Below are 16,171 nucleotides of genomic sequence, written 5' to 3'. Positions count from 1 at the left end.
AAAGAATTTAAATAAAACATGATATTCATTAACCTTCTTTATGCGTTTTAAAATTTACAAATAAAAATAATTTCGTCCAAAATGAGTGGTTTCAAAAAGTAAAATTGGAGAATTTCTTCGAGAAAATTTCTGATACACACATGCTAAATTATATTCACAAAATACAAAAAAAGAAAAGCAATATGCACGAATACTTTTGTATTTGAATAAATATTTTTTTGGATGCAAAACCTGAGAAATAATTTTTTTTGCACCATTGGTATGTTAAATTTCACAGAAACTAAGAAATTAGGTTTTTTTTAAAAAGAATGAAAAGTATTTTAAACCCATTTAGATTTTCTATGAGAATTGAAAGGTTTCGCGCTCTGGATGCAGCCCACGAGTTGGTAACCACTGTCATCAGTCTAATTGCTTTTTTAAAACATTTAGCAAAATCATCAACAGCAGTTATAGAAATATCGTGCAAATCTTTGATTAATTTACACTATTTTTGAGAGCAACACATAAATATGCCTTCAAGTAAGAACCTCCACTTTTTAATTATAAGAAAGTGAATGTCAAGACATTCATTTTCCCAGTAATACTTAAGGATTTCGAATTGTCCAAAAGATATTTTTAAATTTTCACAGTTCTTAGTTTAAGCCTCTTGTTCTATATAGCTTTTAAAATAAATTTCAAAATCAAGACAAAAATTAACAAGCTCTCTATCTACTAACTTATATTGAAATCTGCCTAGGTGCTGCCATAGGTAAAGAATTTCGCTAAAGCACTTACTTTAAGCAATTTTGACAAAGAGTTAAAATAAAGATGTCAAATAATACCTTAAACAACTCTTTATTTATCATCCTTTACTGCAGCAACAATCAATAATTATGTTAAATGTTCCAAATAAATGCAGGTAAAAAAAAAAAATTGGTTTAAAAATAATTTTTTGGGCATAACTGATGTTAGAGTAAAAACAAATAACTACAAATTGCATGAGCAATATTTATTCAAAAAAATAACAAGCATAAAGGTTGATAAAGTAAAATGACAATTTCCTTTTCTCTCTTTTTACACACAACATATTTTAAAGAGAAGCTCAGTCTTATAATAATTAAATAACTTTACATTAAGTAATAATTTAAAAGAGGATGTAAAGTGTCTAATTCACATCATACTTTTGCTAGATTTCATAGAGGAGGTTTTAAGCAAAAAAAAAATGATGTTTTGGAAAACTATTAAAAAACAAACATTTTGTGCTTGGTCCCGGTAAGATGAGCATGAAAAGCTTTATAACAGCTACACAACATGAAATATTTTTTTGAATTACAATTATGATTTAAGTTTAACAAGCTAGGTTTCAAGTAGAAAATTTGATCATTGAAAGTAATTAAAAATTTGAAATGATTCCCCAATTTAACAAATAAAATTTTGCTACTGTAAAATTGGCTGTACAAGTGAGAGAGTGGATATGTCAACATCATCAGCACTTCAAAACAAGGATGCTAGTCTAATGGAGCTATTTTCAATATACAACATTTCCCACAGGTCTTATCTTTCGATGAAACAATTTTCCATTGAAATTATACAAAAGGGTTCCCACTCAACTTCAAGAAAAACATTCCTTGACTTTTGTACAATACTTTCTTGAATACTGCTTAAAAGACAATACTTTTTTTATATTATATGTATTACCACGAAAAGAATTTTTATGTATGAATGTTTTTTTTTCCTTCATAAAAACATACCATTATAAGATAGTATAAAAGGAACACTTTCAAAACAAACTTCACTCTGTGCGGGTATGCTTTTATGCAAATAGTTTTGATGCTAACTAATATAAATTAAACAGTCACTGAACAACGACATGAGTTTTAGAGGGACTTAAAAGGAATGAATGTAGTTTAATAATGTGAAAGTAGAATGCAGCTCCTTGCCAAACCATATATATTTAACAGAAATTATTGGTAAAATAAAAACAAAAAAAATGTGAGAAAGATGACTTTAGATTTATGGAAACTGCAATCTTTTCTCAAGATTTCAAATTTGAATGTGGTTTTTTTAATAATGCATGCAAATTACATAATAATAAACTATGTTTGAAAAATTATATCAATATTGAGAAGATAAGCTGTTGATTCAGAAAGAATTGGCATTCCTGAGAAAAATGACAACCATAGTTAAACAATATAGGCATTGTAAAATCAGAAATTACAAATAAATATCACATATATCAAAGACCTAAATGTCTTAGCAAAAACAGTATGTTTTTTATTTTGGTTTCAGCAATCAAAAATTAAGCTGAATGTTAAGCTTAAAGTAATAATGTAGTAAAACAATTGACTGAAAACATTTAATATTTCAATTATAGAAACAAATTTAAGATATACAATTTCTGCGAGCTGATTATCATATTTTAATGTTATCCATTATTCATTTAGGGTTACGATTACTTAAAAAAAATAATAAATTATATATATATTCACTGGTACTTAAAATTAACCATATGTTTAACCAAAAGTTAGCAATCTAGTTACTGCATTAAATACCATAAAATGAAGGCATTTATGTGATAATAGAACTAAGCTGCAAGAATATCATTCTAACAAGATTCATCACACTAAGGGAAACAGGCATTTACACATTAATAAAATGCACAGAACATTGAAAAATGGAAATTATCATATCTGAACAGTTAGTAGCATTGTGCTAGGGATTTTCTTTTTTGCATGTAACTGTTTTTTTTTTTTTTGTAATTTTATATTCTATTTATAATAAACATTTTCTGATTATTCTTGACATTCTTTCTGGTGGAAAGTAAAGATAATTGGGATTATAATGTACATACATTCTTAAATGGAAAACATTGAAATCACTACTAAATAATTAGCATCGTCAAACATTTAAGTGAAAATAGAGTGGATATACCAAAAGCATATAAAAGCAGATATTACCCCTTTGAAAAACAAACACTAGACATTGATATGAAGTATAGTCACATACACAAATCTTTTACAATTAATATTATGCAGAATATGACCAACAGGGAGAAATATCCCCACCGTTAATTTAAATAGTATTGCTTTATATGTTACACAATTTTTTTCCATATCTAATTATCTTTTTATTTTAAGGCCTCCATTTTAAATAAATTTGAAGAGCTTAATAGAAAAAGGTACTTCAGAAGTATCACATAAGACATGCTATAAACTGTGGATTTATTTTTTAAAAATTAAGTCTTGAAATAACGTTTTTTAATGTAAAAATATCACCATATTTTAAATTTAATAAAATGCCCCAAAGAACCTTTTTTCACTAAGCTCTTCAAATACTAATTGCACTATAAAAAACATGAAATGATATAATTTAAAGAAAAAAGGGACAATTGCTTAAATTATACTGTAAAAATCTTTGCTAGAATTAGTCAATACAAAATATTAGCAAAATTTAGGATTTCAAAACAAAGAAAATAACATCAAATAAATTGAGAGAAATACCTCTCAACGAATATGTACAAAATATATGAGAAAACTGGATTAGAAAAAAATATCATGCCAATTACAGTTTTATTTAAAAAAAAAAATGTTGGCAATAAATTGTAAAAAGTTGTTACAAAAATATTTTTCTGCGACGATACAAATATTTTCCATTGTAAATAAATGAGAATGCATAGTAGATTAATTTTTTTTTTTGCTTAGTAGTGTCTTTAGAGTAACATTTATACAAAAATCAATTTTTATGAAAGCTTAGGTATGGATAGGAAAAAAATTGAAATGATGAAAAAGTCAGTTTAGTGCTATATCATTAATTCATATTTTGTCTTCAATGAGATGAGATATAAAGTAATCAGCTAAAAAAATGTTAATCTGCTGATTTATCATCTTTTGCTGACTTATCTTCTGTATTATCATCTTTTGTTTCATCTTTATCTTTTTTATCTTCAACAGTTAAATTTGAAAGTTTATCAGCAACTTCTTTAGTACTTTTTTCAGGAGTGGCATTGTTGGATGACTTGTCATCATCATCACTTTCGTCATCACTTTTATCATTTTCAGATTTATCTATGAAAAAATAAAATAAGAATAAACACAAAAATATTATAAAAAATAATAATGGCCTTGTAGTGAGCTAATGAAAAAAAAATTCAGTTTATAATGAATCACGATCACTGAATAGAAAACTTGTATGTAATAGAGAGTAACACTTTTTTTTTAATCTAACAAACCCTACCAACAATCTTGAAAGAAAAGCACATTGAATATACTGTTAAACACATTTTTGTATGAAAGTAATTTAGTGGATGATCCCTCAATTTCTTTTTTTTTAAATTCTGTGATATGACTAACATAGCATTGATCCATGATTTTTAAAATCAGATGAGACAAATTAAAACTTGTGAAACCATGAAATTCCACCTGAAAAGATTGGTTACTGTGCTTGCTGAAAATAATAAAAAGTGCCAGAATTCAATGTATTAAATATTTTATAATTAATTTTTTTTTAAAAACAAGTTTTTCACTCTCATAAATGAATTTTTGCTATTAACATTATTAAATTAAGATGCTCAATCAAAAATCTAAATCTCCCAATTATTTAATTGATAATAAAATTGGCATTTGTATTTATAAAATTAAAAATACAGCAAATTGTAGACAATATTTATTAGGTGTATGCATAGGATTTAAAACATTAGAAGATTTGAGCAACTTTTATCAGGTTTTTAACTTATTACACAGAATTTTTTTTCTTATATATTACATAAATTAAAATGATTTATTTTTAAATAAATCTTGTCAAGATGTTTTGATTATAGAACTTTTTTTCTCTCTACAGAATATTTAACAGTGCATTCAATCCTCAGTTAACTTCATTGATCAACACTTTTTTTAAACAATATTTGTATATGACTGGTAGATACTTAATAGATGCCCACTCAATTTCAGAAATGAAATTCCACACTTTTTATATACACTACAATATTTCATCAGAATCACAATACTTTTTTTAAAAATCAATTAGCAATGAAACTGACCATTTGCTTGTCAAAAAATACATTTTGTAAAAAACAAAATTTCACTAACCAAAGGTTTAATGAGTAGATCGTATAATACACAATACATAAATTATTGAATAAAGCAATATTTTGGACAAAAACCAGGGAAAAAAAATTAATAATATACTTAACTAACAGTCACATGAGTCATATAACTATCATATGATTAAAAATAAAAATCAATTTATTAAGCTTACTTTTTAAAATAAATTATTACCTGCAAATCTAATAATAGTTTTGAACGACAAATATGGTTACATTTAACATTTGAAAATTTTTTTAAAATTATTTTACTTTCTAATTTTAATAAATCTATGAAAAAATGAATAATGTTGCAAGTGAACGTCTACAAGAAATGATTATAAATGACTTTAAAGTTATTTATTTAGAATTAACTGGCTACTTATAGTTATTATGAATTTCAAGAATGGTTGTTCTCCTCATTTAAAGTTTTGTCTAAAAAATTCAATGCTCATACATATAGTATTACAAAAGTCACATTTCTGATTCGTAAAACCATATATACTCTAAGCCAAATAGTTGAACTTAGTGTTTTAGAACTTTTAACTTATTTGTGCTGATATTTTAACTTATGCTGCAGTTAAAGGTCACATCCATTAAGATAGTTTTCCCTACCGTAAACCGGGGCGAGTTTACCCATCCAGGGGCGAGTCTACCCATTTTAGTTTTATTTAATTTTCACTATTTTAAATTGCAAATAAAATTTTTTTAACCGACGGAGGACTTAGTTCAGACTCTAAGGAAGATGACGCTGTAGTAGTTTGATCCGTTTTTATTTATTTGGTGTCTTTTTAACCGACCTGTTCAAACGTCTTTTGAGAGATTTGTATTGAAAATCAGCAAACTTTTAGTTGGTGCTCCGCAAGTATATTATTATTATTTTCACTTTGGTTAAGTGATAAACTTATCTAAGACTAAGATTACATTAATTTTATATGAAAAAAAAAAAAAAAAAAACAAAAAGAGTGCAAGTTTTGCTGTTGTAAACAAAAAGCCAGAATTCGCGGGGCGAGTCTACCCATTCGTATTTAGTTTTAATAAAGCATAATAATATAATTTAGAACTTTGTTTATATTAAAATTAAGTCATTTTAAATGAATTTGAGTATATTATTTTAATTCTGCATTGATAAATTTATCATTAATAAGAAAGTTTATAGGTTAAATATAAATATAAAATATGTTTATTTTACCTATTTTTTCAATTTTTATATTACAAAATTAACTTTTTTTATTTAATGCAAGTTAAATAAATTATTATTTATAAATTATTATTACCTCCCAAAAGAATGGGAAAAGGATTTTTCATGATTCCCAATGTTTGAATTTTGATTTTGTTATTAATCTTTAATTATTATTATTTATTAATTATTTAATTGCAAATTTATATTAATTTTAATTTATTTTTATCAACAATAATCAGAAAAAAATGTTATTTTATAATGTTAATGATTATAAAAACAAAACTGTGATCAAAATGTGATAATCGATCAAATACTCAATTTGTGTTATTTAATGAATAAAAAAATGGAATATATAATAAAGTTATGAATTTTACTTCATAAATATCCTATATAGTAACTAAAATAACAATTTAATAGTAAAATTTGATTATTTACAATGTTAACATTCATTTTAGTAGAATGGGTAGACTCGCCCCATACGAGAGATTTGTCAGCAGTTCTATAAAAATATACAGTAACAGCGTAACTGTTAATATTTTCTGAAATCGATTTCACAGCTTTAAAGAGGGATAAAGAGCGATTCCGAAACACCTATTAAAAGCCTTTTTTCTTTAATATTTACAAAAGTTTGACCACTTGAAAGTTGACAAACTGAAAAAATGGGTAGACTCGCCCCGTTTTACGGTACTTTTACATTTACAGTAAATCACACATTGGTTTTAAAATTACTACTCGGTTATTTCATGCAGGAAAATAATCATACACCAATAGAAGAACTGAAAAATTCTTACTCAAATCTGATTTTTGTTCCCCAGAAAATTGTGTAGCAATAGATTTAGCAGCATCAAATGCTTCCTTAAACTTCTGAGCATCTACAAAAAAAAAAAAAAAAAAAAAAAAAAAAAGTATATTCAATATGATTGATGTTAGAAAACACATTTATATCAAAGAATATTGTATTATTGCTGCAAAGTATTTTTCTAAAAGATACGGACATTTTTTCAAACAGTACACATATACCAGACTAATTTTAAAAATATAATTTGCTCTATCTAACTCTAAATATATTAAAGGCAAATTTCATCACAAAATTATAATTAAATGTACTAATTATAACTTAATTTAATTAAAATTTACTTGTAATAGCTTAACAGTTAGTAATAGAGTGTAACATAGATTTAATTTCCTTAACAAAATAATTTTAAAGTAGGATTCAAAGAATCTTGAAATGAAAACGCAGCAAATAGGAGATTGAAATTTTTCATTGAAAAGTAATTTAGTGGAGGATATCTTAAATTATACCAGCTAAATAATTCTACGATAACTATGTTGTTGGTGGGAATCGATCATTTTGAGAATTAGGTGAAAGAGACTAACTATGTGGAACTACAATGCACTCCCGATTATCCGGGTTAATCACCGGGACAGGTCGCATGGACAATCGAAAAATACGGATAATCTGAAAACTCCTTTTATTAAAGAAAAAATCAATATCAGTACAAAAAATATAAAAATTACTGACATTTGCATACTGTATAACATAAAACTAGGAATTTTCCTTTTTAAAAAAATGTGTAATGCGTCTTCGCCATACATTGATACGAATATTTTACGAACCGCAGTAATGTCACTGTAATCAAATCCTCCCATATAATCTAATCAAGTTTCCACAGAGCAGCAGAATGAGAAATCGTATTTCCCTCATTTACTACATCTTCTGCATCAGTTACTATCATCACTATTTGATTTAACAACATAGCAATGTCTTCATCTGTCAAATACTGGAAGCCAGGCTCACATGCATCACTTTGAAATCAAATCTTCTAAATTTTCTTCATCAAGAATTTAGAAACCTTAGATTTCTTTTGCTTGTTTGAGAATACTGTTATCATATTTATCTTGAACATCTGAATAAGATTGTTCATCAAGTGGTATGATCTTTCTCCAAGATCGTGATAACGTAGACGATTTTATCTTCGACCATGCTGCTGACATTCCATATACTAAAATCCAATAACGAATATTGCTTCCAAAAATTTGGTAGTGTTATAACTTCATGAATAAAATTTTTTTAATATTGAAAAATGTTTCTCTTTATATTTTTTGTGTGACTCTGGAATGAGCACGGATAATCTGCAAACCAGATAATTGAGAGTGTACTGTATAAACCATACTCAACAAGATTTGTTACTGAATTTGTTGAAAATAATATATATACCCACGATTTTGATATCAGGGCCTTTGCTAAAGTTAATATTCAAATATAGTTGCTTAGGTAGCCCCACAGTTCAAAAATAGTCTAAATAGTATTGTCAGAAATAAATAACAGTAGCATAAATATCTTTTTATATCAAGTTGTAAATGGGTTTTGAATTAATTTTTAAAGAAAAAGTGTATTCTCAACCAGGGATGTGAAGTCAGAGTCATGGAGACACTAAAAATAATCGGACTCCAGTTTTTGTTGAATCAGTTTGAATTTCAAATAAAAAGGTAAATTGAAAAAATACATAAATAGTAATAGCAAATTGAGTTAATACTTTATTCATTTACTATATACACTAATAAATATTTAGTTATTTTCTATTTTATAGACATATTGATAAAAATATGAAGATAAAAGAAAGTGGTAGTTTGCTAGACAATGAGACTCATTGCTTTCAATATATAATCCAAAACACTGAATTTTATAGGATAACAAACAAATTAAAAAGGAAATGAAAGCTATCTGGGAAGTCATTCTCAAAACAACTGGAGTATTCAAATAAGGATAGTCAGATTGCAGACATAGCAACTGAATCTCTATTATCCTCTTTTGATGATGAAATGGATTGAGAAATATTTGGCTAATAATGAAAAGCCTTTAGGTATAAAAATGAATTCCCAAAAAGTTAAAAAATAGCCCTAACAGTAATAGTTCGTCATTCTACTGAAGTTAGTGTGGAAGGACTATTCTCAGTTCTGAAATTAATCAAATTGAATCTACTGACCTAAATCAAAAATCTTGCCAACGCTAGTTCTGTCATTTCATAATAAATGCTAATATAAATAATCTTCTATACCAGTGTTCCCCAACCTTTTTATCACCGCGGACCTGTAAACGTTTGATAATTTTACCGCGGGCCACTGGGGGGGGGGGGGGGCTTTGATTGTTTATATTTTAGATTATTTTGATTTATTAATTTTAGTTTAATTGTATTTAAACATGCCTTCAAAATAAAATACAGTTACACCAAAAAATAAATATAATATAAAGTGATTTAACATTTTAATTTACGAGAACTTTAAATCAATGTGAACTCTGAACTTGCTTCTTTGCAATGAGACGGTTCCATCTGGGGGTAATCGGAGACAATGATACATGATACAAACATTAAAAAATTTATGTCGCTACCTTCGGGGGCCCCTTTTTTTAAATAAATAAAATTTTAATGGAACAGATATTTTTAATTTGGGGTACAAACCGAGGAATTTAAATTCAGTTTCAATGAAATGGGAGGCCCGGTACCATTTGATCCACGGGCCAGTACCGGTCCACGGAGCGGGGTTGGGGAACACTGTTCTATACCATAAATTTTTTCCCTATAGTATCAATTACTTCTTTTAAATTTTTAATTAAAAATAAAATATAACACATGTGTATATGTTTACAGATATATGAGGGTCAGTCTAAGTTTAAAGTTCCAAGGGTTGGAGCCTTGCTCTCAGCTCATCATTGGATAAGTTTATGGTTTAAAATATATGGCAAGTATTTTTTCCCAACTAAATAACATGCCTATAAATTTCAATAAAAGGAAACATGCAACATTATACTTTTAATTTAAAGCAATTACTTTCAACACTAGCAAATCTGATAGCTAGAAGTTCTGGTTTGGGTTCTTCATCAGCAAAATCAGCCATTGTACTCCACACCCAGGCTTTATCACTTGTGTTGTTAGGTTTCAATTCCATATATGGCTGAACTAGGAAAAAAATAATTATTCAATTTAATAACAAATAGTTTTTTGTTGTATATTTTTTAAATTAAGGAATAATTGAAGTAATAATTACGGTAGTGATTGGCACAGATTTTTAAAGTCTTATCTCTTCTCATAAGTATACGGACACATTCATCAGATTTGTGTTTTAGGATTTTGATTTCACCAATGCCCCTTTCTTTCCATTGTGGAGGATCGTCTTCACTATCATAGCGGTAAAGTTTTGCTCGCCTAAAAAAATAAAAAAATGCATTATATAACAATCAGGGTAAGCAAGTTGAGAGATAGCCAACTTCCTTGAAGAAAAAGAATATTATAAAAAAATAATAATAATTACATTTTGAATAAAACTTCTTCATCTTCTTCTAAAGTTTTGATTTCAACTAGAGGCAGTCTAACAATTGGCTCAAAATGAATGTCAGGACTTGATGGCACCCTAAAAACGTCATCCTAAAAAAATTTGTTTAATATTTTAAAAAGCATTGACATATAAAAAGGAATACATACTACAATAAATAACCTTTATAATAAATAAATCAGCAACAGGACTTTTTAACCCCTGTAGCAGAATTTTTTTTGAGCTATCTGCGATTAATCTCTCTAGCACAAATATCATTCTGCAAGATACATTTTTTTATTATAACAAACATGTATGTTACTAATTTAAAATAACAAATACACTGTGTTTACAAAAAAAACTACATAACTTTTTTAAATAGAATATGTAATAATTTTTAATTTAAATATTTTGGATGATATTTTCACATTTTGTTGGGGGGAAAAATGCACAAATTATTTGTGTATTTTTCCAAATTATTAAATTTTACAAATAAAATAATCATCACAATAAAAAAAAGTAATTAAAAATCATGAAATTCACGGTTGTAATACCTGGAGAAAAAAAAATCGACGAAATCACAAAAATCGGACTCCTCAAATGCGTGTTTCGTTTCGAGATTAGGTTGTTGTAAAAAATAATATCATATAAAAAATATCAGATTTAAGAACTACTGAGAAATCAGTAGCAATAACAGTCACAAATCCATATAGTTTGAAATATATCAGGATGTTTAAAAACCACATTAAAATCAATATCCGCTGAAAATACAATAAAAACATTGCATCGATTTACGATACTATCGGGGTAAATTGAGTGTGTCAAAAAGTGATTATTTAAGTGTATGATTCAAATATGTGTAAATTTTTGTAAAAAAGTGAAACTTTTTACTTTTCAAAAGAAAAATCTCTCTGCAAGAACTCTGACGTTCTGCGACAATGTCGCCATGATTCTGCCACCGGGGAGTTGAGATTTAAAATTTTGTTGGAGACAGTATGAATCGAACATCTCCTTCAGAGTGACTCAAGTCCTATTTTATTTTTGTCTACAATGTTATTTAAATGACCATTACTATTCTAGATTCCCTGCACCCATTTTAATAAAAGAGTTATGACCAAGAAAAGATATCAGACTTGGTTACCACAGCTGACGAAATTTCTCTCTCCTGTTCCACATCAAAATCATTTTAACTGCATTGGGCGAAGTTTCCTTCTTTCTTTTATACTTACGTACTATCCTGTTTACCATTTTTGCAACACTACATCTAATTAATTTTTTGACTCAATTAATTTTCATAAATTTCCAATGTACTTCCACATAGCAATTGGTTATAAAAAAAATAAGCAAAATGCAAACATAATTTAACATATAAAAAAGTGAGAAAATATTTAAATGTGAACCATTCTTAAAATTTATTATTACATAGACAAAATAATGGAAATTTTTTTTTGAGAAGAATAACAAATTTTTTTACTGCTAAGAATATATAAAATTTTTAAATGAATTTTACGCCAAATTAATTCTAGGGTCTTAAATTTTCTTATGCCCATCGAAATTAATATAAAGAAATCTTTGTTCTTGTGAATAGGATACTACGTAAATTTGCTAGGGAAAGATTCCTAGTGTAAGATTATACTGTTTTTTTTTTTTTGTGTTACCATTTCATATTATGTCCAAAGTCTTTTAATGTTATGTATGCTAGTTATTATTTGACAGTTATAAAGATGATCAACATTAAAAGGTTCTTATAATTATTCTTTAAAAAACAAAAGCAAAAATTTAAATATGCATCTTTATTAAAACATAAATGTGTGGACAAAATGGACTCGACTTGCATAGTACAGGCTTTGTAATAAGAGTATATCCAAAGCAATGTTTTTAGATTCTACGAAAAATCTGAACCATGGTTGCTCAGGGGATAAAGTGTTTGCCTTCCAACCCGGGTTCGTATTCTAGCGATGGCTAGTCGATATGAATTCTGCACTCGGCCCGCACTGACGTAAAATATCCTCAGCCTGTGGGAGGCTTTCCTGTTGATGTAATGTAAATGCGGGTTAGTTCCAAAAAAGTCCTCCACTAAGGCAAATTTCTCCTAGTACTCGATCCAGGAGTTCCCTTGTTTTCTGGATTGGGTTCAAAATTACAAGGATATGTAGTTGAACATAAGCAGTCTTAAACCCAAAACTTGGGTCGGCTATTCTATGACAGCTCAGGGGATAGAGAGGTCTTGCTTCTCAATGAGGTTGCCCAAGTTCGAATCCATCGGATGGTGGATGTGAGTTTCGCATCTCGCTTATACTGATCACAGTGCTGGCGTAGAATATTCTGAGTGGTAGACGACAAATCATGGCTTAGAGTCCGTATGCCGTCAGGCTAACAATCAATCCTTCTCCATGTAAGACAAATGCGAATCAGCTCCATCAAAAATTCCCAATGAAGGCAAATTTCTTCCAATACTTGATCCAGGAGTTTCCTTCTTTTCCGTTTCGTTTCAAAATTATACAGCTATGGAGTTGAACACCTTGGTAATCGTAAACTCAAATTTGAGTCGGCTATTCAACAACATTTATAAATAGAAATATAAGTTTTTGGAAGCAAACCTACAAAGTTAAACAAATTATGAATTGACTGACTAAGTTGGTTTTATTTTCATACCAGTAACTGTTCGCGAAAACGATCATTTCCAAAGGGTTTAAACAACTAATAAAAAATATTGTATAAAATAATGTAGTTCTTTGCCTAGTGCAATTACAATATCCTTCTTTAGATTTTAGTTTCCTACAGTTGCGTCCTATTAGTCCAGTATTTTCACTTAGAAAAAATATTGATATATTTAGCAGTCACAATCTAACATCTGCTTTAGCCCGTGTGACTGGGGTCTTTATACCAAATATAGAAGGAAGAAAGAATTGTCCCGGAGGAGAAAGAAAAAAAAAAAAAAGACTTAAGTTTGAGAGTTTTTTTTAATTTTCCGCTAAATAGTGGTTTGCTAATAAAATCTATGGAGTCTTAAAACTTTGCAAAATCAAAATGGAATGTAATTGTTAGTTTAAAAAGAAATAAAAGTAAAAATTTTAGGCCTTTCTGTTATAAAATATATAATAGCGTTTGCATTGGATGTATCTCATACTTAATAATTGTTAAGTTCTAAACAAAGCTCCGTTTTTGTAGTTTACGAAATGTAGGAGCTTTGTTTACAATTTTTTAGGAGACATTTTAAATTTGAATTACTTTAGATTGTGGGAGTGTATAAAAAAATGAGCAATTTAAAATCCTGGAGAATATTTAAAATCACTTACTTGCTCTTCAGTCATCGCGTTTTTGGGATTAAAGTAGATTTTAATTCAAATACTATTATTTCCTTACGCCTGTAAATAGTAATAATTTTGTATTGTAAACACAACAAACAATCGCGCGCCGAAATATTTTTATTGCCATCATTTATTAATAATGTTCTCTTTAAGTTAAATCTCTTGAAAGTAATAGCGTTCTCTTCAATGTTCTCAGTTGTTTAAATAATAAATATAAATTCAAAATTGATCTAACATTTCTATTGTTAACTTAATTTGTAATAGCATTATGTCAACTTTGTTATTTGATTGAAACTTAAAAAATATATTTCCTTCCTTTAAGTGAATCTTAAGCTATAAGGAAATAGATAGCCGGAAGCGTAAGAAAACAAAACCACAAATGCAAATATGTCGCTCAAAATTCGAAAACCACAAATGTGAGAATTACATTATTTTCTTTGTTCTCTAATATTACTTGTTGTATTAGTTTGCAGGGTAATATTTTTTTTAAATGAGATGCTAAATTTTTAAGTTGATAAAGATATTATCTTTCTCAAACGACAAATTGAGACTTAAAATTTTATTTTTCTTCCCGTTTGTTGTTCCTTCTTAAGTAAAAAACTCTTGACAGATGTTACTTCCATGAGCATTCATCAGCTTAAAATATCCATAAAATGAAATTACAAACCTCCCATATGGCACTGCATTTTTATTTCTAAGGATTCTAATTTTAAGGAATTAGATTATGCAATACAAAGCACAATGGATTGATCAAACATCCATTTGCATAGAGTTAGAGCACCTCGACCTAAAGCTCGCTCCATGCCTTGTTATGATGATAGTGATAGAGAGTTTGAAATTAGTTTCTGGTGGCATGAAATTATTTTAGGAAAATTATTTCCTCCTATTCCTTGCAAAGCAAAATTTGTATAACTGGTAAAAGAGCCCATTTTCCAGGACATGAACCTGTAGATCAGTGATTCTCAACCTTTTTATACTTTTAACGATTTCGAAATTTGACGGCACACAATGAAAAAAAATTAGATTAGTTGTTTACTTGCCTATTATACACTGTTAAATAGTTTGTGATAATAATTTTGAATGTGAATTAAAATAATATGCAGTACAAAAAAAAGTTTATTAAGGGATTAATTATTTCTTTCGACTATTTTTTTATTAGTTATTAACAGTTATTTATTTCTTTGCTAGTTATTAATTGTTAGCTTGTTTTTTATATTAACTGTTAGTTTTTTTTTTACATTAGCTGTTATTTTTTGTGATTTCTTGTTAACTAGTTTTTTTTTTGCTAATTATTAATTGTTAGCTTTTTTTTTGGTTAGTTTTCCTTTGTTAATTTGTTTTTTATATACTTGTTTTTGTAGTTATATTTTGTTAATTTGTTTATTGCGTAGCTTACTTTAATAGTTAGCTTTTATTTCTGTTTGAAATTTAATATTTAGCTTGCTTTCCTTTGTTAATTAACAATTTTAATAGTCATTAAATGTCCTACTTATTTCAAGATTTTTTAAAATTGTGTGTCAAAGACAATTTAAACACTTCCATTTTATTTTAAGATTGTCAGAGGCAAGACAATCACCGACAAAGATGTTCATGCGGTTAAAGCGTGGAAAAATTATAAAAAGTATATATATATATAATATTAAATATATATACACTTTTCTTTAATTTAAATTTTACTCATAATAAAAAAAGCATTAAAATTTTTATTGTATCATTTCTAATATTTAGCGGCACATTTTAAGAATTTGGCGGCACACAAAAGTACCGCTGCACAGTGGTTGAGAATCACTGCTGTAGATAGTGATGATGATAATGATGATCGGATAACTGAAGATTTTGTATTGTTTGATATTTATTGGTGGCCTGGCCAAATAATTTCTACAAGCAAGACAGTTATGACACTTTAACACCACTTCAAGCCCCTGTAAACAAGTTTAAGTATTTGGAAAAACCGCAATTTGAAACAATTTCAATTTACTCATACTTATGCCTTTTGCCATGCCTTCCAGGATCATTCTGCACAGTTTTTTTCCATACAATTCAGAACTTGCTTTAAAGATGTATGATAAATAAATTGTAATGTAATTCTTTGCACGTATTTTACCTAAAATCTAAAATAAAAGTAATTTAAGTTTAAAATGTTAAAAAAGAAAATGATTAAACGATCTTAATTGCTCAATATTTTATTTAATTAAAGGAAATCGGTAATGTTCTAAAGATATATGACCATCTAAGAAGGTTATTTGTAATGAGAAACTTTTTATTTTGTTTACCAGACTGTCCGCAACATACACATTATTTTTAATTTGG

General features: G+C 27.6%; 2 protein-coding genes across 2 annotated transcripts in view; one reads left to right on the top strand and one right to left on the bottom strand.

Moving 5' to 3' along the window:
* Nucleotides 1–973: 973 nt before the first annotated feature.
* On the bottom strand, nucleotides 974–14,201 carry LOC107455966 (ran-specific GTPase-activating protein). Its single transcript, XM_016073709.4, has 6 exons — nucleotides 13,850–14,201; nucleotides 10,551–10,663; nucleotides 10,287–10,444; nucleotides 10,070–10,198; nucleotides 7,031–7,111; nucleotides 974–4,043 (listed from the first exon to the last, which is right to left on the bottom strand). The coding sequence occupies exons 1-6, from the start codon at nucleotides 13,862–13,864 to the stop codon at nucleotides 3,844–3,846; spliced, it is 696 nt and encodes a 231-aa protein (XP_015929195.1). The 5' UTR covers nucleotides 13,865–14,201; the 3' UTR covers nucleotides 974–3,843.
* Nucleotides 14,177–16,171, top strand: part of LOC107455965 (uncharacterized) — a 64,933-nt gene continuing 62,938 nt past the window's right edge. Inside the window, exon 1 of the mRNA XM_016073708.5 lies at nucleotides 14,177–14,277. The gene's annotated coding sequence lies outside the window, so the exon portion shown is untranslated. The remainder of the gene's footprint in view (nucleotides 14,278–16,171) is intronic.

This window comes from Parasteatoda tepidariorum, chromosome 1, assembly GCF_982258835.1.
Source record: "Parasteatoda tepidariorum strain Cologne lab strain chromosome 1, Ptep-v5.0, whole genome shotgun sequence".
Lineage (NCBI taxonomy): Eukaryota > Metazoa > Arthropoda > Arachnida > Araneae > Theridiidae > Parasteatoda > Parasteatoda tepidariorum.
Note: the sequence above shows the minus strand (reverse complement) of the source record. Positions and strands in the feature narration are given on the sequence as shown.

Coding starts and splice junctions, on each gene's coding strand:
- LOC107455966 (XM_016073709.4), bottom strand. Junction 7,112..10,069: donor CAGATTTGCTAGTGTTGAAA/GTAATTGCTTTA, acceptor TTTTTTTTGTAG/ATGCTCAGAAGTTTAAGGAA. Junction 4,044..7,030: donor GGAACAAAAATCAGATTTGA/GTAAGAATTTTT, acceptor ATTTTTTCATAG/ATAAATCTGAAAATGATAAA.